We start from the raw sequence: 24,473 nt of genomic DNA on the forward strand, positions 1-24,473 counted from the left end.
CAGGAAGGTGATAAATGCTATGGAAAAAAGTTAGGGTGGGATAATGAAGATTCAGAGAGTGTGGGCAGGGGGTATAGGCTACAATTTTTAAAAAGTGATCAGGGTGGGATTCATTAAGAGAGTCACTTGTTTCTCTATGACATATATCACAGCAAGATCCTTTTTGACCCACCTCCTAGAGAAATGGAAATAAAAACAAAAATAAACAAATGGGACCTAATGAAACTTCAAAGCTTTTGCACAGCAAAGGAAACCATAAACAAGACCAAAAGACAACCCTCAGAATGGGAGAAAATATTTGCAAATGAAGCAACCGACAAAGGATTAATCTCCAAAATTTACAAGCAGCTCATGCAGCTCAATAATAAAAAAACAAACAACCCAATCCAAAAATGGGCAGAAGACCTAAATAGACATTTCTCCAAAGAAGATATACAGATTGCCAACAAACACATGAAAGGATGCTCAACATCACTAATCATTAGAGAAATGCAAATCAAAAGTACAGTGAGGTATCACCTCACACCGGTCAGAATGGCCATCATCAAAAAATCTACAAACGATAAATGCTAGAGAGGGTGTGGAGAAAAGGGAACACTCTTGCACTGCTGGTGGGAATGTAAATTGATACAGCCACTGTGGAGAACAGTATGGAGGTTCCTTTAAAAACTACAAATAGAACTACCATACGACCCAGCAATCCCACTACTGGGCATATACCCTGAGAAAACCATAATTCGAAAAAAGTCATGTACCAAAATGTTCATTGCAGCTCTATTTACAATAGCCCGGAGATGGAAACAACCTAAGTGTCCATCATCGGATGAATGGGTAAAGAAGATGTGGCACATATACACAATGGAATATTACTCAGCCATAAAAGGAAACGAAATTGAGCTATTTGTAATGAGGTGGATAGAACTAGAGTCTGTCATACAGAGTGAAGTAAGTCAGAAAGAGAAAGACAAATACCGTATGCTAACACATATATATGGAATTTAAGTTAAAAAAAATGTCATGAACCTAGGGGTAAGACAGGAATAAAGACACAGACCTACTAGAGCATGGACTTGAGGATATGGGGAGGGGGAAGGGTGAGCTGTGACAAAGCGAGAGAGAGGCATGGACATATATACACTACCAAACGTAAGGTAGATAGCTAGTGGGAAGCAGCCGCATAGCACAGGGAGATCAGCTCGGTGCTCTGTGACCCCCTAGAGGGTTGGGATAGGGAGGGTGGGAGGGAGGGAGGGAGACACAAGAGGGAAGAGATATGGGAACACATGTATATGTATAACTGATTCACTTTGTTATAAAGCAGAAACTAACACACCATTGTAAAGCAATTATACTCCAATAAAGATGTAAAAAAAAAAAAAAAAAAAGAGGGTCACATTTCAAGAAAGTGAGAGGAAATTAGCCACGCAGATATATGTGAACAGAGTGTTTCAGGAAGAGGGTGCAGCCAATGCAAAGGCCCTAAGGCAGGACCATGTCTGCCTTGCTCTGGGAGCAGAAGAGCAAAGAGGGCAGGTTTGCTGCACTGGAGCAGAATTAGAGGAGAGTATCGGGAGGTGAAGTCAGAGGTGATGGGGTGGAGGGGAACAGACCTGATAGGGTCCTCGTAGGCTGTTATAAAGAATTCGGCTTTTACTCTACGTAAAATGAGAAAGCAATTAGGGTTACCAACAAAAGAGTAATAGGAATTGACTTAACATGTTTAATGAAACTTCTGGCTGTTTTGCTGAAAACAGATTGTAGGAAACCAAAGGTGGAAACGGGAAATATCATTTAGGAGGCTTTTGCAATAATTCAGGTGAATGAGGACGGTGGCTCCAACTAGGGTGAGGACAGTAGACGCAGCAATTGGATCAAACTCTAAATAAATTTGAAGGTAGAGTCAACAAGATGTCCTGATGGATTAAAGGTACAGTGTGAAAGAAAGAGGGGGGAGTCAAGGATCGTTTCAAGCTTTTTGGTCCTAGCCACATGAAGGATGGAATTACCATGAGTTGAGAAGCAGAAAACTACGGCGAAGTATGTTTGGGAGAGTCCAGGTTACTCTGCTGATGTGCCCACTAACATATCAACTGACTCCTAGATCTCTCCATTTGGATGTTTACTAGAGAAATATAGCATGGTTGCTGGGCAGCACTGAGGGCCAGCTTGAAGTCTGTGATCATGAATTTAAAGTGAGATCCGGTAGCATAATTGTATGTTTTTCCCATTCCCATTCAGCTGTGCAGAGTGGACAGTTGGATTTTACCAGGACCACTATTGGCCAATCACCTCAAAGGAGTGATAAGGTGCAGGGGAATTGAGAGTGTGTCTAAGGAGTGACCACAATGTTTGAATTTAAGCTGAGGGGCCAGGTGAGAGAGGACATCAAGGGGATGAGGAACTGTACACAGAGGACAGGGTCAATTAATTGGAGATCCTGATGGGTTGGAAGAAATATTAGGGGAACTAGCAAGAGTGAGGTGAAAAGATTGGAAATGGTGAGCAGAGAATGGATTGCATGTAACTGAGACTATCCGCAATGATAACGTTTAAGGTATGACAAGAGTGTGAAGGTATGCGGAGGTAATTAAGAGGGAAGGGAACAAGATCGTTTCAGAAGCAGAGTTCAAGAAACTGAGAGTCCAGGGTACGGGAAGGATCATATATATGTATACATATGGGCTGAAATCATCAAGAAATAAGACAGGAGTTGTGTTGGAGACAGTGACACTGTGAACTAAACGAGAAATGAGGGATATGACCTGAACGTTTGTAGATGACAGCAATTAGGAGTAGTGAGTGACATAATCTAACCAAAATGAAGGAAATCTCAGCAATGATCTAATTGGAATATCATATTGCAAATTTCACCAGGAATATTTTAATGTGAATTTCCCAAAGAAAAGACGTAAATGTTTGTTTGTATATATCATCTTTTCACTCATTCATTTATTGAGTATATACTATGAACCAGGCAAAACAAAACAAGTCACTTCCCTTCTGGAACTTAAATGCCAACAGAGGACCTTACCCTTGGGAGTATGGGTATTTCAGCAGCTTTTATTATGTGGTTAGGGAAGGAAGGAAAGTAGTGAATGATGGCCAGGTGAATACACATCCGGTACTTAAGGCTTTTTAAATGTCAATACAGCACTGTAAAATACTGAGCTGAAGTTTATCGTCACTAATCGTATACACAAATTGTTTGCCTCTGCCCCACTACAAGTCAGAAGCGTTTTATGTTTTCTCTCAATATAGTCTCTTTCCTTCTCTCTCTTTTTTATAGGTTGGAAAGAAATCTAGTCTATGGATCCCCATATTTTAAGGTCCTTTTAGGATACACTTAAAAAATAACACAACAGAAAAATAATTTGAACCAGTGCCAAGATCTGTTGCATACCTCACAGTGACTCACAGAGTTTCAATCATACCTCCAGAGCAAGATGATTTGATATAAGAATAACAGACACTTCATATTTTTGAGACAGTAAAATGAAGACACAAGATTCACTTCAAATGTTTGACGTCTTGATTTCAACTACTCTGTAAATTATGTGAGTGTTTGGAGATGTCAAGTGAGACATAAACTCTGACAGAGCAAGCAGGGGCACAGACAGGGCTGGTCAGACAGGAGGGGAAATATTTTTGACAATTCACTGTTTTCTACTTTGCTTAACTCCTTTGAAAATATTAGTGGCCAGCACTTTTGAGAGTCCTGAGTTAAAGAAGATTGAGCGTGTTCTAATTCAGTGAAGAATTGCCATGTGATTTTACTTGATTCTACACATTAAAACTTTACTGCATAAGAGGGAGGAAGGTTTTTATGGTATTTTGTTGACAAGCTTTCCTGTCTGGAAGAATTTCAAGCGTGAACTAGCATGGTGATTAAATTTTTATGTGAGCTAAGAAAACTGAAGTTTCTGAGGGGATGAATTTTAAAAAAACCTCTCATCCTATAACTTTAATGGACCATCTGTATTTTCTTCTTTGAGAAAATGTATTCGAGAAAAAATAACTTGCTTTTCCCTATTAAGGTGAGTTTCAAAATTGGTGGGGTGATGTCAAAAACACTGGGTTTTTTCCTCAAAATACATGACTGTTCCTTCCCTTAAAATTCTCCCAAGACATCTGTGAGAGGAATCTGGACACAGCTATTTTTAAAAAACTTTCCAGATGATTCTGAAATGTCAAGGAACACTGGTTCAGTATATGCTAAGTACTGGCATAGAGTGCATATGGGTCATTTATTTGTCATTTTAAAGGATCAAAATTAGAATTTTATTCATCTGCTATTATGTAACTCTGTTTAGAGCAAATATTAGAGCTTTACTGCTTTATAAAAGTTTATTGTTTTCATTCCTGTCCTAACTTAGAACTTCATCTTTGTGTGTGTGTGTGTGTGTGTGTGTGTGTGTGTGTGTGTTTCTTTGTAAGTAAAGGCAAAAAGGGGGGATGATAATGATATTTAGGAACCGAAAAAAAAAGAGTTGGCAACTGGTCATCCACTGTTGATTGAGTTATAAAACGGTGACATAGAGAGAAAACATAGCAACCCTGTAGGTATGGATCTTATTTTAAGGGAAGAATTCTGTCTTCAGGCACTAATTTACAAAGACAAGGCAAAAGAAAAAAAAATGTATTTATGTACATATATGACATAAAACCAGTGGAAAATTTCCTTGGTTCTCAAAAGCAGAAAATCTACAAAGCGGTTCCTGGTGTGCTTTGGTGTTTTTTCCCTTGAGTTATGATTTAGTCTCATTAAGCCTGTGGAGTTAGTTCTCATAGCTCTGTTACTCGCTGGCAATTTAAACTTAATTTTTTTTCAGGCAGAGAAGAGGGAAGCTTAATTGTACGACTCATGAAGCCTTTTCAGTAGAATTAAAATTTTGCAGGTGACAGTGCTGTTGTTGGTTATTACTATAAAAACAACCTTTATGACCAGGTTTATGATTTTTCTACATTCTGCCCCACCTTCCGGGAAGAATATCTGCAAATAAGGTGAACAAAATTTATGTTTTGGATATAACTTTTTATATCCATTAATGCAGAGAGATTTTCTTTGGATAAGCACTGTCTCTACCAACAAAGGAGAGCGCATCTAACAGCCTAAAACATATCTTAGTTTTTAAATACCAAAGAAATGCAAAAAGAAAACCCAGCAGTGAAATATCATACTTCATAAGCAGAGATGATCAGCTGGAGAATGTTTCCAGAGTCCTTCTGTAGTACCCCTACTGTAGCTCCAGGAATGAGTTTTGCATAATTCTGTGAACGAAAAAGAATAAGTCAATCTTTGCTCACTGTAATTGAGAAGCATTAAGTGTGGGTTCAACCTGCTGGTTGAGATCACCTCTCTTTAACTGGCCAGGAGAAACAGGCTCCAGATAATAAACGGTGTTTCTCCTGAAACTGTAGCCCTGTCTGGTGCTGCTTCCCGTGCTCAGGTGGAAAAATGAAAAGCCAGAGCTGCTGCTGGGGAAATCCAGCCCCTGTGGTGGCCTTAGTCTAGGGCTGTGATTTACATCACAATGGGACTCAAGTCTCAAATAAAAATAACACTTATATAACATCTTCCATTCGTGGAGCATCCTTTGTCTAAAAAGTTCTGAGCATACTACCAGGAACTGTCTTCTCTTTTTTGTAGCATTGCAGAAACTAAGGTTTGGGTCACGTGGGTCCCTCACTGCTCTCAGGTCGCCCTGCAGGTCATTCAGCCCAGAGGTCTTAATTGTCAATCATTGTCAATCGCTTGGTGGAGCAAAGGAGTGAACTGTTTGGATGCTTGCTGTTAACTCCCCCTTTCCTAGCAGTAACGAGTACACTTTTAGGGATGTCAGCATGGTACTGGGGTTGGTTGGGATCTCTCCCCACACACCATGACCCTGTGAATCAGCACCTACCTTTAAACTATCTGCATTCTCCACCTACGTTGCTTCCCCTGAGATGTCGTTCTTACCAGAGGAGAACTCACAATATTAGCTCCTCCCTTCAGGTACCAAACATGGCCAAGGACTGAAGCGTTTCAAAGAAGGCAACTTTCTAGACAGCTGAAAATTACCCCTTCCTTAAGTTTTATGTTTTAAAACTTTATTTTCAAACAGAAAGTTTTCGAAAATGTACAGGACACATTCTTGTCTTCATAAATAAAGACATTCAAGCATACCTTGACTTTTTTCTTGAAGAAATAGTCATACATATCAATCTTAACTATAACTCTATAATCGTCAAAGGCTTCTATCCGTAGGATTTGCAGATAGATCACATCCTTGCCAAGTGGACCCCAACTGCTATGCTTTCGTTTCATTTATTTGTTTTTAGTTTCTGTCTTCTCCTTGTTAAGCTGTAAGGTACCACTCGCCTACCAATTCACTCATTTATTCATTTGCTGTTGCATTCACCAACATCAATTCAGTAGGCTTAACATGCCGTGCTACATCAAGAAGAAACGATCACTCATTTTGTCAGCTGTTCTCTTCTAAAATTTCCGTGTATTGTGAAATCTGATGACTGAATTTATCACAATTGTAGGCAAAAAAAGAAAACTAAGCTTTGAGTGAAGAATTTAGGGCATCTCCTAAAGTTCAAGCATAATGATATCCTATCTTATTCCAAAGAAGATTTAAGTAGTTTAGAAAATGCACAAAACTAAATCAGAATTAATAATCATGATAGTAAGTAAATAAATCAGGATGAGGGGAACCCAAGGGAGGAACAAATGAAGCCAGGGTGATGTGGGAACACCAACATGTTTTGGGAGGTCCCGGGCACTTGCAAGAGGTGGGCACCCGGCTCAAATCCAAACCTTCTACTCCTCATTTATGGAAAAATGGGCTTTGGTTTTAATTTGTGAGTTTTGCAATGTTCTACTTATTTCACCATTCATAATTGTGTTTAATTTTGAAGTTGATGGAAAGCTGAACTGTTAAAAAAGTGTCAGTCGTCCATCTGCCTTGACACTGGGTTTTATTATTGACGGGGCTGCGGATAATAATCCAGGTAACATCCCTCCCGTTACTTTGGGCCCCTCCGTCACTGCCTATTGAGGTGGGTCCCCAAGTCAGATAGAACTTGTCAAATATGAGGAAGGCACTGGTTCATCGACTCACTTTTCAAATAAACACATGTCAAAAGGGCCATGAAGCGTGAGAGCTGTGGTTAACAGCAAATACCTAAATGGGAACTTGAATTTCACTCAAGTGGAGCTGGAATGTGTGGAAATTTGACTGGTTCCAGAAGAGAAGGCAGAGGGAAACTTTAGAGTTTGACAAAGAAAGGTTTAGAGCCTTTTGAAAAGGAATTTCAAGGCCCTTAGCTTTGCATGAAACTGCTATCCTTGAAAAATGTCCTGGTATCCCCCAGGCCAAGACATAATGCGTATTTTCCAGACACAATAGTTCAAGGGGCCTCCAGATTCTGGGTTCATTCTTGGTTAACAAAGCCAAATCCATCTACTTCCTAAAGCATAATTACGATCCTGCATGTGGTGTGACATTTGGCTTTTGGCTACTAGGACGAGTGGTTTAACATTAATCACATTTGTTGATCGTCACCAGAGTGAGGGTACAAAGGAGTTGGCATGTAGGAGAAGTAACCAGGATGACACTGATCACTGTGGAGAGGAAGACTATTAATTAATTTCTGGATGCTGATTCCCCCCAAAAGCACTGCAAATAACTAACTAAGAACATGGACAATTTGGCTTCTTGATCTAACACTGTAAAAACATTACACTTTAAATCTTGTAGTATTATGATTACTGTAAATATCATGTGTCAAATTCATTTCTGTCACTAAAGCCCTAAAGTGTTATTATAAATTGTCCTGATTAAACATGTTTAATGTTAGAAAAAGGATGATTTTGCATGCCTGGGTGTGATCAATTATAGCAGTGTGACCGGAAAAGAGAACTCTCGGGTATTAGAAATGATGAACTCTGAAGACGCGACGTGGCATGAGCTGAGTAGAAATAAAAACTCCTATGCTTGGACTTGAATTTCTTGGGCTTACGTTCCCTGTTCTCTGTCCATGGATTATCTTAATTATGGATTTTCTCCCTTTCCTCCCCACCATGCCACCCAGGAGTTCCTGAGGTTGCTTTTCTCACTCGTGTTTGCAAGGTTGGCTTTTTCTGTTCACCTTCGTTTCCTTAACTTCTTTCATCAAGCCCTAGTTTTTCGTTCACATTGCCCCAACCTCAAAAAAGATTTTGTATTTGTCCAACAGTCTGCATTTGCTCCCTAGAAATCTCCTGTTTGTCAAGGCTAGAGGATCAGAAGTGGACAGGCCGTGATTTAGCGGGCAGGCATCGAAGGCTTCAGAAGATAGTACCTGGATTCACACCTGCACACTTCAGGTTCCTCTCAGAGAGCGTCTCTAAGTTCAGGGCCTCTGGGCGTCCGGCTGCCAGAAATCAGGGGTGCACTCCTGCTGGGCTGAGGGCAGGGGAGCCGCAGCCCCACATACCTGCAGCCCCAGGTAGCCGTAGACCGGCTGTTGGTTGGTTTTCTCTTTAAAGAGACTCAGGTTGAGGACCTTGGCAGCCTCTAGGCTGCTCTTGGTGCTATACTGCTGTTCTCCCCATGGAAGAGACAGCTGCCGATGGGGCCTTCATTCCTGCTTTGACTGCACTTCCTGTTGGGTTCACTCTCACCTCCAGGTTCAGAGTCTGGCTCTGTTCTGGGATACAGTTTATTATTGGCTGTATCCTTGCTGGGCATTGTGATTGGGTTTTTGCCTTGGATGGTGACTCGAACGTGCCCTCATGTCCTCCTCTGGTGACATTTCTGCTATAGCATCATGGGTTCCTCGCCACCTCAGACCGTTCAGCCACCATTTTACACAGACCACACTTCTCATGTGCCTCGTCAGAGCGGGGGAAGTCGGAAGTCAACTGGCCGTATATCTGCTAGTAGCATTTTAATAAAGAATTTGTAAAACCAAATATTTAGAGCAACCTGCTTCTTCTCTTCAGGCTTTGTGCTTGCTTAACTCTTTCTATGGAGCCTCACTGATGTGGAGGGATTTTATGCTCAGCGCCGTTTATTTTCAACATTATATGATTAACCAACGCCACTGTTCTTGTTCTTTAACTATACTTACTAAATATTTTTTTGCTAAATTTTTTTTTTTTTTTTTTTTTTGCGGTACGCGGGCCTCTCACTGTTGTGGCCTCTCCTGTTGCAGAGCACAGGCTCCGGACGCGCAGGCTCAGCGGCCATGGCTCACGGGCCCAGTCACTCCGTGGCATGTGGGATCTTCCCAGACCGGGGCACGAACCCGCGTCCCCTGCATCGGCAGGCGGACTCTCAACCACTGCGCCACCAGGGAAGCCCGATATATAGTTTTTGATTTACTTATTCTACTTATTTTTGGCTGCATTGGGTCTTCGTTGCTGCACGCAGGCTTTTCTCTAGTTGTGATGAGCGGGGGCTACTCTTCGTTGCTGTGTGCAGACTTCTCATTGTGGTGGCTTCTCTTGTTACGGAGCACAGGCTCTAGGTGCACGGGCTTCAGTAGCTGTGGAGCGCAGGCTCAGTAGTTGTGATGCACGGGCTTAGTTGCTCTGCGGCATGTGGGATCTTCCCGGACCAGGGCTCGAACCGGTGTCCCCTGCATTGGCAGGCGGATTCTTAACCACTGTGCCACCAGGGAAGTCCCTAACCTTTAAGATTTTAAGCCTTCGTTTTACCTGGAAAAGTGAGTACCTTGCCTGGTCACAGGGCTAATAAGTGGTAGAAACAGGTCTTGACTTTAAAGCAAGCGCTCACTGGGCTCTACGTGCTCACTGTGCAAATGCCAACAGCCGGGGTGGGGGGGGGGGTGTCTCATTGGAAAGTTAAGGTAATAATGCCTGGTATTTATATATATAGGGGTTTAGAGATTATAGAACACTTTCCTACTCAAAGCAAAAAGAAAGGAAGAAAAAGCTTTGTGTCCGTAATCACTTTCACATTGAAAGGCTACATCTTGAAAGAAACGTAAGAAGTCGTGAAACCATACAGGCAAAAACATTTTTTTTTTTCCTGGGGGACTGTACTGTACTTTCTATCTGGTCAAAGTAAAACAGCTCTTTGCAGGTGAAAGCCCGTTTTTGTCAGGAAGTGTGCTTCTTCCAGAGCTGGGGGCCGGCTGGGTTGGCTGAAATAAGTCCTTCTGAAGGTAATCAGTAGGCTTTCTTCCCGTGAGGTCTTTCATTTTTGTGAGGTTTTATTCTCCTGTTCATTATCGGTAAACGCGGGGCTCCCAGGTATTATGCAAAAGTTTACCCCCAGGCTTGACTGTGTTACTAGGACTCCCAAGATTCCAAAAAGAATATGTAATTGTTTCTGGCACCAGGTAGCGTGAATGTCTGTCTCTGGGTTGCCTGATATCGGCTTTGCCTTCAGGCTTTTAATTGTCAGCATTCCACAGTCAGACCGGCAGCGATGGGGGTGTGCTAATTAGATCAGGTGCTTGATCTTGAAGTCTGTACCAGCGATGACTAGGTAGTCGGCTTCGGAACTTTTGAGCACTCCCTGTCTTTCTCCCACTCTGCCCTGGAATGTAATTATCTTGTCAGCCGAGAAGCTGCAGCGCACAGCTGAACGAGTGCTCGGCAGCAGTCACAGTGCGATAAGGGAAGACAAATGGCCCACCGTGCGTGACTGTTCTGAGACAAACAAATGCACAGAGAGGCATTGGAGAATGGAGGCTGAGAGAACAAAGGGTCTACACTGAGTATTTGTTCCTGAAGATACTTCAGATCTTCTCTTAATAAGATTACCCTGCCTTTTTTTTTTTTTTTTTTTTGTGGTACGCGGGCCTCTTACTGTTGTGGCCTCTCCCGTTGCGGAGCACAGGCTCCGGACGCGCAGGCTCAGCGGCCATGGCTCACGGGCCCAGCCGCTCCGCGGCATGTGGGATCTTCCCGGACCGGGGCACGAACCCGTGTCCCCTCCATTGGCAGGCAGATTCTCAACCACTGCGCCACCAGGGAAGCCCCCCTGTCCATTTTAAAATCAGATGTTTTTAAAACTATTGAATTGTATGAGTTTTTTGTATATTTCGGTTATTAACCCTTTATCGGGTTGCAAATATTTTCTCCTTTTCTTTGGTTGCCTTTTCATTTTGTTGATGGTTTCCCTTGCTGTGCAGAGGTGTTTTAGTTTGATGTAGTCCCACTTATTCAGTTTAACTTTTGTTGACTTTGCCTTTGCCTTTGGAGTCAGATCCAAACAATTACTGCCAAGACTGATGTCAAGAGGAGCTTACCACCTAGGAGTTTTATAGTCTTAGGTTTTACATTTAAGTCTTTAATCCATTTTGAATTAATTTTTGTGTATTGTGGAAGATAGTGGTCTAGTTTCATCCTTTCACACGTGGATGTCCAGTTTTCCCAGCACCGTTTATTGAAGAGATGGTCCTTTTCCCATTGTATATTCTTGCCTCCTTCGTTATAGATTGATTGACCACACATGAGTAGGTTTATTTCTATCATATGATCCAGCAATTCCACTTCTGGGTATTTATCCAAAGAAAATGAAAACACTAATTTGAAAAGATACATGCACTCCATTTTCATTGCAGCATTATTACAAATAGTCAAGATATGGAAGCAACCTAAGGGCCCATCAATGGCTGAATGGATAAAGAAGATATTGTATACATATGCAATGGAATATTACTCAGTGATGAAAATGAAAGGAATCTTGCCATTTGCTACAAGAATGGACCTTGAGGGCATTATGCTAAGTTAAACAAGTCAGACAGAGAAAGACAAATACCATATGATTTCACTTACACATGGAATCTAAAAACAAACAAAACTAATCAAATCAGAACAAAATAAACAAACAAAAAAGCCAAGTTCATAGATTCAGGGAACAGATTGGTGGTTGCCAGGGGTGGGGAGGTGAGGGTGGGGGCAGGAAGTGGGAGTGACATGAGTAAAGGAATCCAAAGGTATAAACTTTCAGTTATAAAATAAGTCATGGGACGTAATGTACAGCATGGTAACTATAGTTAATAATACTGTATTGCATATTTGAAAGTTGCTAAGATAGTAAATCTTAAAAGTTCCCATCACAAGAAAAAAATGTTGTAACAGTGTGATGCCAGGCGGTAACTAGACTTATTGTGGTGATCTCTTTGGGCTGTGTATACAAATATTGAATTGTTATGTTGTACAGACAAAAACAAACATAATGTTATTTGTCAATTATACCTCAATAAAAAAAAAAAAGAAAAGAAAAAAATGCAAAATCTCAGGCCTCAGCCCAGACCTCCTAAATCAGTCTATATTTTAACAGCCTCCCTGGGTGCTTGGAGACACCAAGGGAGATTTTTAAAAATACTGATGCCTGGGTCTCAGTCCCCGAGATACTGATTTAATTGGATCAGGGTGTGACCTGGGCCTTGGGTTTTTTAGAAAGCTTCTTAGATGATTCTAGTGAGCACCAAAGTTTAAGAATGTCTGGTCCACACCATTCTTGTTGTCAAGAGGTTGCTTCCAGGAATAGCTCTGGCAATTTGGAAAATAAAGGTATTATGTTTTTAAAACTATACACCTGTAACCCATGTGGGGTCCTCAGTTTGTCATACACCTGTGACATCTATTTTCTACTCAACAACAAAAGTGGTGGTTTTGAATGCCTTCTATCCACGGAATAGCACTAAGACTGGGGGGTCTTGTTTTAGCCTACCTTTCCCACTCCATCCCCTTCTACCCCAGCTCACATCAGGCTGACAAACCTCTTTTCAGTTTGTCAAACACACTGAGCACTGAGTACTTTGCTACCTCAGGGCCTTTGCACACTCCTTCTCCTCTTGACTCCTCTTAACCTTCAGGTTGCTGCTTTATTCATCATTTCTTAAAAAGGGTCTTCCCTGAAGATCCTATGGAAGAAAGGTCTTACACTCTCCTCTTCCATTATTCCCCATTGCTGTACTCTCTGTTCCATTTTTCTTAGTAATTCTTTCAAAGCTTTTAGTATGTGGCCCAAATATTGCATGAGCATACTAAAACATAAAAAATTATTTGCTGTTTAGAAATTCAAATTTAATTGGACATCCTGTATTTTTATGTGCTAAATCTGGCAACCCTATAGAAGAAGTATGCCAACCCCTGAATTAGTGAATAAAATGTGCCCAAATTGTTCAAGCTCAACAAAATTTTCTGTTTCAAAAATTTTCTGATTACTTTTTGAAGATTCAAGACCGTAAGGGCAACAAGATACTGAACAATGTTGTAACTAACAGTGGCCCCGCTGTAGCCTAGTTTGAGCTCTTTCAGATAATAAGCCATAAAGTTAAAACATATAATACTCTCAAATTTCTCTTATGTTTGGGAGCTGTCAGTTTAACTTGTCCCTTGTGCCTTGATGTCCTCTGTAATTGTGTGAAAGGCTGTGCCGTGTGGAGAATGCATGGGTACAGTTAAATTCTGCATGCTGGTCCAAGAAGGAGTGAGCTTCCTTTAATCATAGGTGTAATTTGGTCCAGCCTCACAGATAGAGAGTGGCCACCTGCAGCCATAGGAAAGGCTTCTGGGGATAGGTAGGTAACTGAGTCCCCTCACACTGTGGACCCTCCTAGGAAGGGAAGTGTAGGTACACAGCTTTGAGCACTTTGCAGCATGGAGAAGAGCCTTTGAAGGAGCTGAGTTTGTTCACAGATGTCAGAGTCCTCATCAGTAGGGCACTTTCAGGGATAAGAAAAGGGGTTACTAGAAATAATTTGTTGGTCCTATTAAACATGTTGCATGAATGTATAAAAAAGTAACCAAGTATCATTGGAATATGTAAAAACGTGACCTGGTAGGTAAAGGTGTAGTAATTCTAGATGTTCTGGGGCTGCTAGGGGTGGGCAGCAAGTTTGCTTTTATTTTAAAACACACACCCTCTAAGTCTGGCAACCACAGATTCAGAATTCTGTAGAATGACCCTGATTTCATCTAATGCTATTCTTATTAATGAAAGTGGTTGTTCGACATATAACTAAGTGCAACTTAATTTTTATGCTTTTTTAAGACTGTAAATATATAAACACATTCCAAAAATTTGAACATACTTAATATGTACAATCTGATACCAATTATGTTAAAACATGTAAATGCACGTAAAAACAAAAGAGAAGACATTCTAAAATGTCAAGAATGGTTAGCTGTGTCTGAGTAGTGAGTTTATGAGTGATCTTTATTTTCTTCATTGTGCTTTTCTGTATCTCCCTCTTTTTTAAAAAATAATGTATTAATTTTATCATCAGAAAAAGAGTAATTTAATGTGTGGTTTTTCTTTTTTCTGTTTTGTTTTTTGGGTTTTTTTTTTCAACATTCCAATGTTTTTGGTAGGAGAGTAACTGAGTAAGTGATACAACCACTTTGGAAAGCAACTTGGATACACCCAGGGGGGTTGAGGATGCCACTCCCCTGTGACCCAGGGGCTTCACTTCCAGACATGGATCCTCAACAGAGAACATGCCTGCAAGGATGTGCATGGCTGCAACAATTGTAATGCTGCAGGATTGGAAATGATCTGAAGCCCTCAGGTACAAATGAACATGCTACGGTAAATACACGTAATGAAATATGTATAGCAGTGGAACAGAGTAAACAAGAGCTCTAAGTGTTTCCACGGATAAGCCTCAAAAACGTAACTTTGAGCACCACAATGTGAATGTACTTAATGCCACAGAACTATATGCTTAACCTATAAAATGGTAAATTTTATGTTGTGTATATTTTACCATCATTTAAAAAAAAAAACCCCAAAACATAACATTGAGTCCAAAAGCAAACTATGGAAATAATACATACAGCATGAAATTAAACTTGTGAGCCCAAACTACGTAATTAGTTATGGGTAGACATATGTTTTAATGCTTCACATGATAACATGGGAATGATAAACACTAAGTTCAGGATACTGGTTACTTCTATGGAAGGAAAGAGGGAGGTGGGCAGTTACACAGCAGGCAACTGGATCTGAAATGTTTTATTTCTGTAAATATCGGAAGCAAATATAGTGGCAAAGTGTTAAGATTGGAGAAAGCTGGGCAGGAGGTACGTGGGTGTTCATTGTGTTACTCTATTTTTCCATGTGCTTGAATGGTATCATCATAAGAGGCCTACAGCCTGTGTCAGACCATGTGTCCCCTATTCCCCCTTTGGCCGAAACCTCGATAACGGTCACCTTAGAGACTAGCTATTTTTGGTGGGTTGCCCAATGGCATAAGCTCCCTAACTGTGGGACCCGTGCTTACCGCTCAGGGCTTAAATATCACACAAGGCAGAATCCAGATGTGTCTCTTTTCAAGTCCACACATATTCAGATGGCTCTATTTGTCTAAGTTAACAGCAAGAGTAAGTAAAATCCAGTGTTTACTGGCCTTGAAGGACTGCCGTTTGCAGGGAATGCTCTGCTGCTCCCATGGGCTCTGTGCTCTTACTGTTCAGTGACTTTCAAAAGCCGGTTACTTTGTGAAAAGGCTGCTTCTCTGTTGGCCTAATGGTTAGGAATGGGCCTGCTCTTTCACTGCAGAAACTCAAGTTCAGTTGTGACTCAACTCACTGTTTGGGGCTGTTGACTCAAACTGTCTGGGCTCAAATCCTGGCTCTCACATGCAACTTGCTTTTGGATTTTTGGGGGTACTAAAAAGGAGATTAAAAGATAAAGTGAGTTAAAATAGTTAACCCCAGCTGCCACCTAATAAGCCCTCAGCAAACCTTCCCTATTATTCTCATGGTCATAGTTGCTGAGTCTCTCTGGCCCTCAGTTTCCACCTCTTTAAAGTGAAGGGCCAGCACTGGGATACCCTCAGCATCGAAGGTAGTTTTAAGATTGCCGATTAATTTGCTGCCCCTTCTAATAAAAATGGTGAATAGAAAAGAGTAAAAGCATTGACAGATGTGAAAACTCTGGCCCCTCAGGAAAACTCTGCCTTGGGGTCTCTAGAACATAACCTCTAAAATAACCTCTAACCTTTAGGTAAATCATTGGCTTACAAGTCTGCTAATGCTCTTGAGGCAGACACTGTGTCTTCTCTCTAGTCACCAACCCTGGCCTGGCTCATGGATGTTTGATAAATGAATGAATGAATGAAGACTATGGTCAATAGCACCCTGGTTCTAATGATGTTAGACCTTCTGGGTATTATGTAAATCTTGAAATATTTAGGCCTAGTATTGATGAAATCTCATTTTATATTTCTACATGGGTTGGCCTAAGAAGGCATCTCATTAAGACCCTGACTATAAATTTGTACCTTTTTTTCTGTGTGTTTATTTTCTGGATTATGAGTCCTTGTGTTCTTTAGAAGAAAAGTACTCTGTGTAACCTAGGGGGTAACTACTGATGATTTTTCGTGTTTATGGTTTATTAATTAGTCTGGAAAATACTTCCAACCACTTTGCCCTGATAATCTGAGGACACGAGTTTGTTTTTTCCAAAATCTCCCTCTCTGAGAGGTGTTTTTATTAATGAGGAAAGTGCAGGCAGCTGGCTCTCCTTGGTCTTTATTCTCAGATACCAGCGAATAAAGAGAAATCAAAATCCTTTTCCATTACACTTGAATTGAGAGCAATTTATTAACTCCATGGACGTTCCTCGTAATCCAGAAGTTCTCTTTTTAATTCCTACATGATTTTATTTTCATTAAAAGCATAAATTTGGAATTCCCATAATTACAGGGTGGAGTTCATAGATAAAGAACAACTTTTTAGACCGTGCCCTAAAATTAGCTATATTACAGCTAACTATACTTTATCCGTGTGTAAATCATTGGAATTTATGGTGATTTGCACCCCCTCCAGGTCCAGAATCATCGACTACCAAAGCTGGAGGTCATCCACTCCAGTCCTTTTATTCAGTAAAAACCGATCCAAGAGATAAAGGGATTCTCACTGGAAAAAATTGTCTTGGTCTTTTCCAACAGTAAACATTATAAAGCAAAACAATAATAGAACAGGCTACAAATAGCAAAAGAGTCCAATTATTGTTTTATCTCCCTCCCTAATTTCTCTGCCTCCTTTCAGTTCCCTTGCTATGGTGAAAAGCTCAAAAGATGAGGAGAAAAAGGAAAGAAAGGGTGAAATAAAAACTGGGTTTTTGATTCCTGAAAAATTGAAACTTGTATATGGTAGACAATTTCAGAAGCCACACTTCTGAAACATCAGGCTCATAGCATATTGCAGCAGCCTTTGTTTTTGGATTAATGACCGTCAAGTGGTTAATCACTCGGGTTTTCCTTTTACAGACTAGGAAGAAGGCATGGAGCTTATCCAACAGGGTGATCCCAAGGCTGATGCAGAGTGTTCCTTTCCTCTCTAGTGCCAACTGGATTCAAGTGCAGAAGAAACAGCCAAGGATGCAGGAGACCATAATGGTAGGTCAGGCTCCCCCACCTGCTCTTGGACATGGGCTCCCTTGACCTTGACAGGCATTTGTCACACAAAACTCCAAATCTCTATTTAGAAACTTTGAGCCCATTTGAGAAAAAAATGAAGTGCTTGCATTGCAGTTTTTTGTTTTTTAATTCATTCAACAAATATTTACTGAGAATCTACTTTGTATTGAGAATTGGCCTAAACAGAAAGATGAGCGAGACCCACCATGCTCTTTACAGAGTTAATAATAGAAGGTTTTTTACCTCCAGAGGGGAGGGCCTTTTTGTTGGTAGAACAACCTGCTTGGGCCCCTGTCCCCATGCTTTAGACCCATCATTCTGTCCTAATAACCACAGGGACATCAATTAGTGGCCACAGATGTTAGTGAAGTGTCTTTTACCAATACATCTTGTTTACTTTCTAAGTGGTGTTTCAACATTACATCATAAACGCCAGGTCATACAATTATTATTATATATATATATATACAATAAAAATTAACGTCATAAAACTCATCTTTTCCAGCCAGAGGTAGACATTTTGAAAGATAATGAGACATTTTAAAGTCTTGCAAATAATCCCAGGTGATTAATAACAAGATTTGACAATGTAGTAAAAAATGCTAATTTAATTGCTTTTCTCTCAGTCTCTCATTAGCAAGGAAAGACTAGTCAAATTAGACAGTTGGGGCTTAGTAGCCTGATACTAAATTGATGTGAATTAACAGTAAATATTTGAAAACAGCAGAAGAGATAAAAAAAATATTTTTTAAAGCTTGGGTAGTTGAATCCTGATTCAAAATGGTATTTAGCAGTTGAATGTAATATACTACCTACTACTCAGTCTATTATCTATCATTATCTTTTGAACCCTGTAATTGGACAAACAGGAAACTATCCATGATAATAAGTTTGTTCAAAATCATCTGTTTGCTGGAGTCTGGGGCACACACTGCAGTCATAATGAACAGGAGGCAAAACTGCTCACTGTAGCCTTTCCATTGTTTGTTCATCTCTGTTACCACAAAGTACGGCAACATACACACCTGGGCAGTCCAAGGCATCTTACCAAAATTATTTTAAAAAATAGTCATTTTTTCTTGCGTTCCATGAACGGGCAACATAACTCTTTATTTGCTGCAAGATGGGCACCATTGAACCTGACCTAGCTCCTGTCCCGGGTGTGTGTACATAACTGTGCTTAACACAGAACTGGGGCGAACAGTTTGCCTCCTGGAATTTCCATTAGATCCAACCACTTAGTTGCTTTATTTATCCTATCACTGGTTTTATTTTTCAGTGATTCTTTGGTCGTTATGCTGCCTCTATCACAGCTATCCAAACATCAGGTCACATAGGGCTCCTGCACACATAGGGCTCCTTCTAAGAGATTTAAATGGAAAGGCAACCCAAGCCATTACTGGTCTATTTTCAGTTTCCATTATCAATAAAACAAGAAACCAGCATTTTCATGCTGTGCAAAACCTTCAGGGAAGTGCAATGCTGCTGTCATTATCTTTAGACCAGGCTGCCGTCTACTCCCACTAATGCAGAGGAAATGATGAGTCCATCAGAATGAAAATAAAATAATGAAAGGATCAGAGTCGAGCGGGCTGCTGGCCTGGTCCACTGCATGGCTCCCTGCAAATGTCCCTTTGAATTTAGTGGAGCCTAGATAGTAAAAACCACAGGTCACAACGGAACATAAATTCACCTCCTAATGAGATTAGTAGGCAGGCAAAATAAATGTCCTGCTGTTACGTTAGAGGCAGGCTCTAATCTGGTGTTTTCCTTGGAAATGATCATTTCCTTTGCAACAGGGAACCGTGGATGCAACCTGTTTAAATCTGACAGATTCTGTTTTGCCACAGAGCTATTTTTCACCTTGCTCTGTCTTTTTAATAGCAATTTTGAGGAGGCATTTGAATGAGTTGTGTCTTAAAGACTATTACCAAAGTGAGTTATGGGTGTCTCTGTTCATGGTCATCAATCGTGTTTCCCAGATCCCTCTTTTAAGAAAACTTTGTGCAGCTTCTCCTCCCCTATCTAAACAGGAGCCTTGCTTTGGAGGAGGTGTGGTGACCCCCAGGGTCCTCTCACTCTAGCCTTACGAATCAAAGGCAGAATAGACTCACTATTGTATTTGGGGTACTTTTCAAAAATCTTTACTGCAACTCTACTACTTAAAACCACTGGAAACGAGTATCACATACTAAAAAGCCTTAAGAAAATGCCTAGATCAGGTGAATCCACATGGTCTCTGAGTAGAACAAAGCCCTCGAGTATGTAGCTAGATTGCAAGGGACTTCCTTCGTTTTCAGCAGAAGGCAGTCTCACCTGGAGTACAATACCCTCCTCTCATTAAAAATGCAAGATAGGATCTCCTCCTGGATCCTTTCTACAGAACTTGATGCAAGTTCATGGATTGTACCGTTCTGAGCAGTGAGTGGCATTTAATCAAAGCCTTCTGTGAAATAATCTCAGTGTTTCCTGAGCCCTGTAAATTCACCAAGCGAGTTAAGAGGTCCTTTCAAAAGGAATGGGAGATCCGACTTTGAATTTAGGAGTATTTGAAGCTTCTGCATAGAAGGCACAGACGATTTAACAGACACATATTTTCTCAACATTTTCTAGGACTCAGGCTAGAGATTCCTCCTCTGTGAAACTGCCCATGAGGAATAATAGATCATTTGCTAGTACCCCAATGCATGGCATTTTGACATATTGTTTTTCTGAGGCTGGAAAGAAGCCACAGAAAACTTTTGCACTTGTAATATGTGTTTTACTGTGTATGCAGTGATTTATGAACATTTTTTTCATCTAACAAAACAATTTCATTTCTGCCATTGGTGCTTCCATTCAAACACCTGAACTGCAAATCCAACTACTTTAAGGGAGAAATTATCTTTTGGCCCAGGGTTTAACAAATTTTTTTCTTTCAACTTTTCACTTCTCAATAGTTTGAGCTATATCTCTACTTGTGTATTTTCTATGTATCGAATTTGCAAATGTCAGAGATTTAAGTCAAGTCTCCTCCCATTCTCATAATTTTCTCTGCTCACTGTTAACTCTTCTTATCAGATGAAAGAGCTCAAGGGAAGGTAGATTGATTTTCCATTAGATAGGTGGTCCTGTGTTTATTGGGACTCTCTTCCAACTTTTCATTTCCATAACTGTTTCTTCCTTATCCCACCATATCTGTCCTCCACTCTCTGCTGCACCTCTGTGTTTATAATTTAAATTGCAAACAGTAACTGAATCCACTTTGCCAGTGTCCAGTATATCTGGTACATGTTAATGATTACCTATTGGCCTCCCATGTATTAAATTCAGAGTTAAAGTTTCATGTCCAATAATCTCCCTGAAGGAATTTCCCAAATCATGTTTGCTTACCTCATACAAATGAACTTGTTCTTGGGTTACAGCAAAGATCAATAATACGTTATTTTGCACCAGTTTATCAATGAGTTGTCCAATTGTTGGATATTCCTAAAATTGAACACAAAGATTTTAAGTATCTTCTTAACAAAAATATGTAAAATAAAGGAATATCTCTTTCAAAGATATCTTACTGAGTTTGGCATTTTCAATTCTCACAGGCATTACTGTGTCTATCACTCCAAGTAAACAAATACACAATTAGCATTATTTTCTTAATCGGTTTAGTAATTGTTTCCTAGATATTGTAAGTTGATTTAATTCCTTAGAGTCGGTGCCTGTCAACGTGGTGTATTATGATCTGTCACTTCCAAGGAGATCACTAAATTTATCTAAAGACTTACAGTGTGTCATCTTTTCAAGAGTAGAGATACATGTCTTTTTCTAAGTGCCACTTGCCTGCAGGTAAATATTGGAGGGAATGTTAGAATTGAGAGAGGGACCATGACTATGACGAAGGTGAGGGAGGTGACTCTTGCAGCTCTGAAACTCTGACTGGAATTGGATGGGGCAGGATGAGGGTTGCGGAAGGACCAACCTGCTGAGGAAGCACACACCGCCACTCCTAAATCCCTCTGACTTGAGATATTCCTGTACCAGTTCTCCAATTTGGTCTTACTGCCTTTTTGATGTCACGAATTGGTTTTATGGGATGCTGCAATATTTTTACAGGGCAATTGAAAAGCCATTGTATTCAATTTACTTCTGTTCCATTGATACATTCATTCCTGAGTGATACAAGTACTTTAAAATATAAAGTCATTAATTATCATATTTGCAGATGACCTTTACTTTCCAAGCCTGGAAAACCTGGAGCACATTTGCCTGGCGTACGACTCCAAATGTGAATAATATGTAAAAAAACCCTCAAATGAGGGAGTGGCCTGCAAACAAGGGAACTAAGAATACCGTGTTGCTTATGACTGCAGTAAGCCAAAGTGCAGGAACACTGACGAATAAGCCTTCTTGCACACGAATGTGGTGTGTTCATATATCCTCAGCGCTTCCGGAATATTTTTGTCTTCAGCTACAAAATTAAAGTTGAGGGAAAAGTATAGTTTTGCCTAAGATACTCAGGTCAATTACCCAACTGCAAATCTGGCTGTGTAATGCGTGCTTTCTATCCCATTTGGACTTTTATTAGTGGATATTAGCAGAATCCAGGTACTATCTATAAAGCTTTCTGAGTCTGACATTCTCAGTCTCTGTGTTTCAATTGCCCAAATATTAAGTATCCTTCAACCTTAAGCCTGAGGTCCTCCAACGCTGGTCCCTACTTATCTCCAGATGTTCTCCGAACTTTCAACTGCTGTGCCTGTGTAGCCAGGATGGTACCACGTAGCCCTCCATAGGTGGGTGAATATGGTTTTCTATTTGATCCAGATCTTTTGGTTTAATTCCCACAATTATATTCTAAGTTCCTCAAGGCCAGGGATCATGTCCTGTTATTTTGCGGCCCCAGGAGCCTGGCCCAGTGTTGAGAGCATAGAAAGTGCTCAGAGGACCCGGGGGCTATGTTGCAGGCAGGGAAATAGCCCACGGCTCTGTGCATTGTAGCAACTTAATAAGAATCACTTGAACGTGTATTACAGGAGAAGGTCATATAAGGCAACAGGCAGTATTTGCTTCTGTGATCTTGCTTTTTTCTGAGATGTCTATTCTGGGGCATTTGAATAGTTGCAAGAAAAAAGTAACAAAAAAGGGATCCACTTCTCACGGTTTATTACCCCTCATTGGCTAAAAGACAAAATGTGGCTACCCTCACTAATCCTGTAATATGGAAGGACAACCGATACAATTAAAAAAATATAAATTTGGTGAACACTATTGATCAAAAGTTAGGTAGAAACAGCCATGTTGAAGTTTAGAAATTTAGGTCAAGAAATGATAGCAGATAATTCATGAACCATTAGATTTTTAAAACTAATAGCCAACGCTGTAGTAAGCATTTCTGTACATTATCTCACTAAAGTCTTTTCTTTTTAGAGGATAGTTTTTCCAATCTGATATTAGAATCCTGGGTTCTCTTCCCTCTTTCTTTCTCTCACCTACACACACTTCTACAGCATTGTCATTTTCAAAAGTCACTTAAATTCTCTGTACCATTTTTTCCCCAAGTGTTAAATGGGGATAATATGACCTTTCCAGGTTTCTGCTTCATAATTCAATTCTATTTTTAGTGTGCTCCAGGCACTGTGCTGTCAGCAAATAGAGATAATAAACCAGTTCTGGTACTGAGGATGTATGTTAAAGACAGACAGAAACCAACAAGCACATTTCCGTATGGCGATGGCCAAGAAGCCATCTATGTATAAGAGCCAGGGGAGAGATGATCGCTTTGGGGCCCAGTGGAGGTCAGACAGGGTCCTCCCCGTCCCCGGAGCAGTCATGATCGAGCTGGGCTTTAAAAGATCTGTAAGAGTTTCTCAGCAGCCTTGGAGGAAAGGGCATTCCAGACAGAGGGAAAGACACATGCACCAGCGTGGCAGCCTCACGGTCTGTTCAAGGGAAACAATTAGACACATAGGGTTCTGGTGAGGATCAAATGAGATCATGTACATCAAAAGAGCTCTGACATTTTTACCTTGTTTTACAAAAGTCAAGTGTTTTTTCTTTTTTTTGAGTGTCACGAGCATTTTTTAAATGACGAAAACAAGCCAAATTTAATAGGCACCAGCCGAGCAGCACCTGACTAGTGGTTTCCCAAGGAGTCCCAGGGTCCATGAAAACATGGAATTATTGAGGCAGCATGACCCTGGGACCATCATTTGAAACAACTCCTAGGTGACTACTGTTCTGGTCTGAGCCTTCCTTTCCAGGGCTATGGTTCAAACAGAATGAGCTGACTGTATTATATTTTGCTGGCCTCGGGCTCTTTGAAAAATTGGGGAGGTTCTGGGATCATTCGTACTATAGCAAATCTGAACTTATCCCACATCGCCACCGCCCATCTGTGCTCTTGAGGGGACCTCTAAGGGCGATGAGGATGGAGAAAGGCCAATGTGTTAATCTCAAATCAGAAAATGTGCACTGCTTCTACCAAGGGCGGGTTACTCTGCTATGTATTACAGCAATTGTTGCTCCGTTCGCCTACTTGTAGCCCTGAAAACAGTGCAGAGTATAGGTTACACACCAAGACTGTTGACATGGAGTATTCATTCTTGCTGTCCAAGTGACAGAGCCCATCGTTAGGAATGACGATGCCTGCCAGTTTGCTGTCCATTCCAAAATGAGAATCGGCATCGCTCACAAAGACCAGGAGATGGAGGGAGTCGTTACGCCACCCAATTTTTTCCTACAGTGAGAAAGAAGCATTTAGCTTGTATGGGAGAGGGGCGGACGTTTATTGAGAGTGGATCAGTTATGCTTGGACACATTCAGATTATTAAAATATATATTGCTGCTCGATCTATTTTAGACTGTTTCATCTATTGTGAGTTGGTAATATTAACATATTAAAAACAGGAAATTCTGTGACCTTTGTTTTATCCTGGATTACATTTTCAGATGATTTATGCTTCAGAAAAAATGGTTCCACTACAATCAGTATCCAGTTGATCTTGACATTTACACAGTTAATTATTTTTACTGTCCAGGTTTCAATTTACCAGAAAAATGACAGAAGGGAGTGAGGGAGGTCATAGATTATCCCAAATCTAAGCTGAAGCAGAGCT

At 40.6% G+C, this 24,473-nt stretch overlaps 1 protein-coding gene across 1 annotated transcript in view; it reads right to left on the bottom strand.

Annotated features, from left to right (window-relative positions):
- ITGB6 (integrin subunit beta 6) overlaps window positions 1-24,473 on the bottom strand; it is a gene marked incomplete at its 3' end in the record, with an annotated part of 67,735 nt that overhangs the window by 28,942 nt on the left and 14,320 nt on the right. The window contains exons 6-8 of the mRNA XM_082841551.1: window positions 23,933-24,094; window positions 20,755-20,850; window positions 5,179-5,268 (exon numbers count right to left, since the gene is read on the bottom strand). Of these exons, the coding sequence (XP_082697677.1) occupies window positions 5,179-5,268; window positions 20,755-20,850; window positions 23,933-24,094 (348 nt within the window). The remainder of the gene's footprint in view (window positions 1-5,178; window positions 5,269-20,754; window positions 20,851-23,932; window positions 24,095-24,473) is intronic.

This window comes from Leucopleurus acutus (genome assembly GCF_964270905.1).
Source record: "Leucopleurus acutus genome assembly, chromosome: 6".
Lineage (NCBI taxonomy): Eukaryota > Metazoa > Chordata > Mammalia > Artiodactyla > Delphinidae > Leucopleurus > Leucopleurus acutus.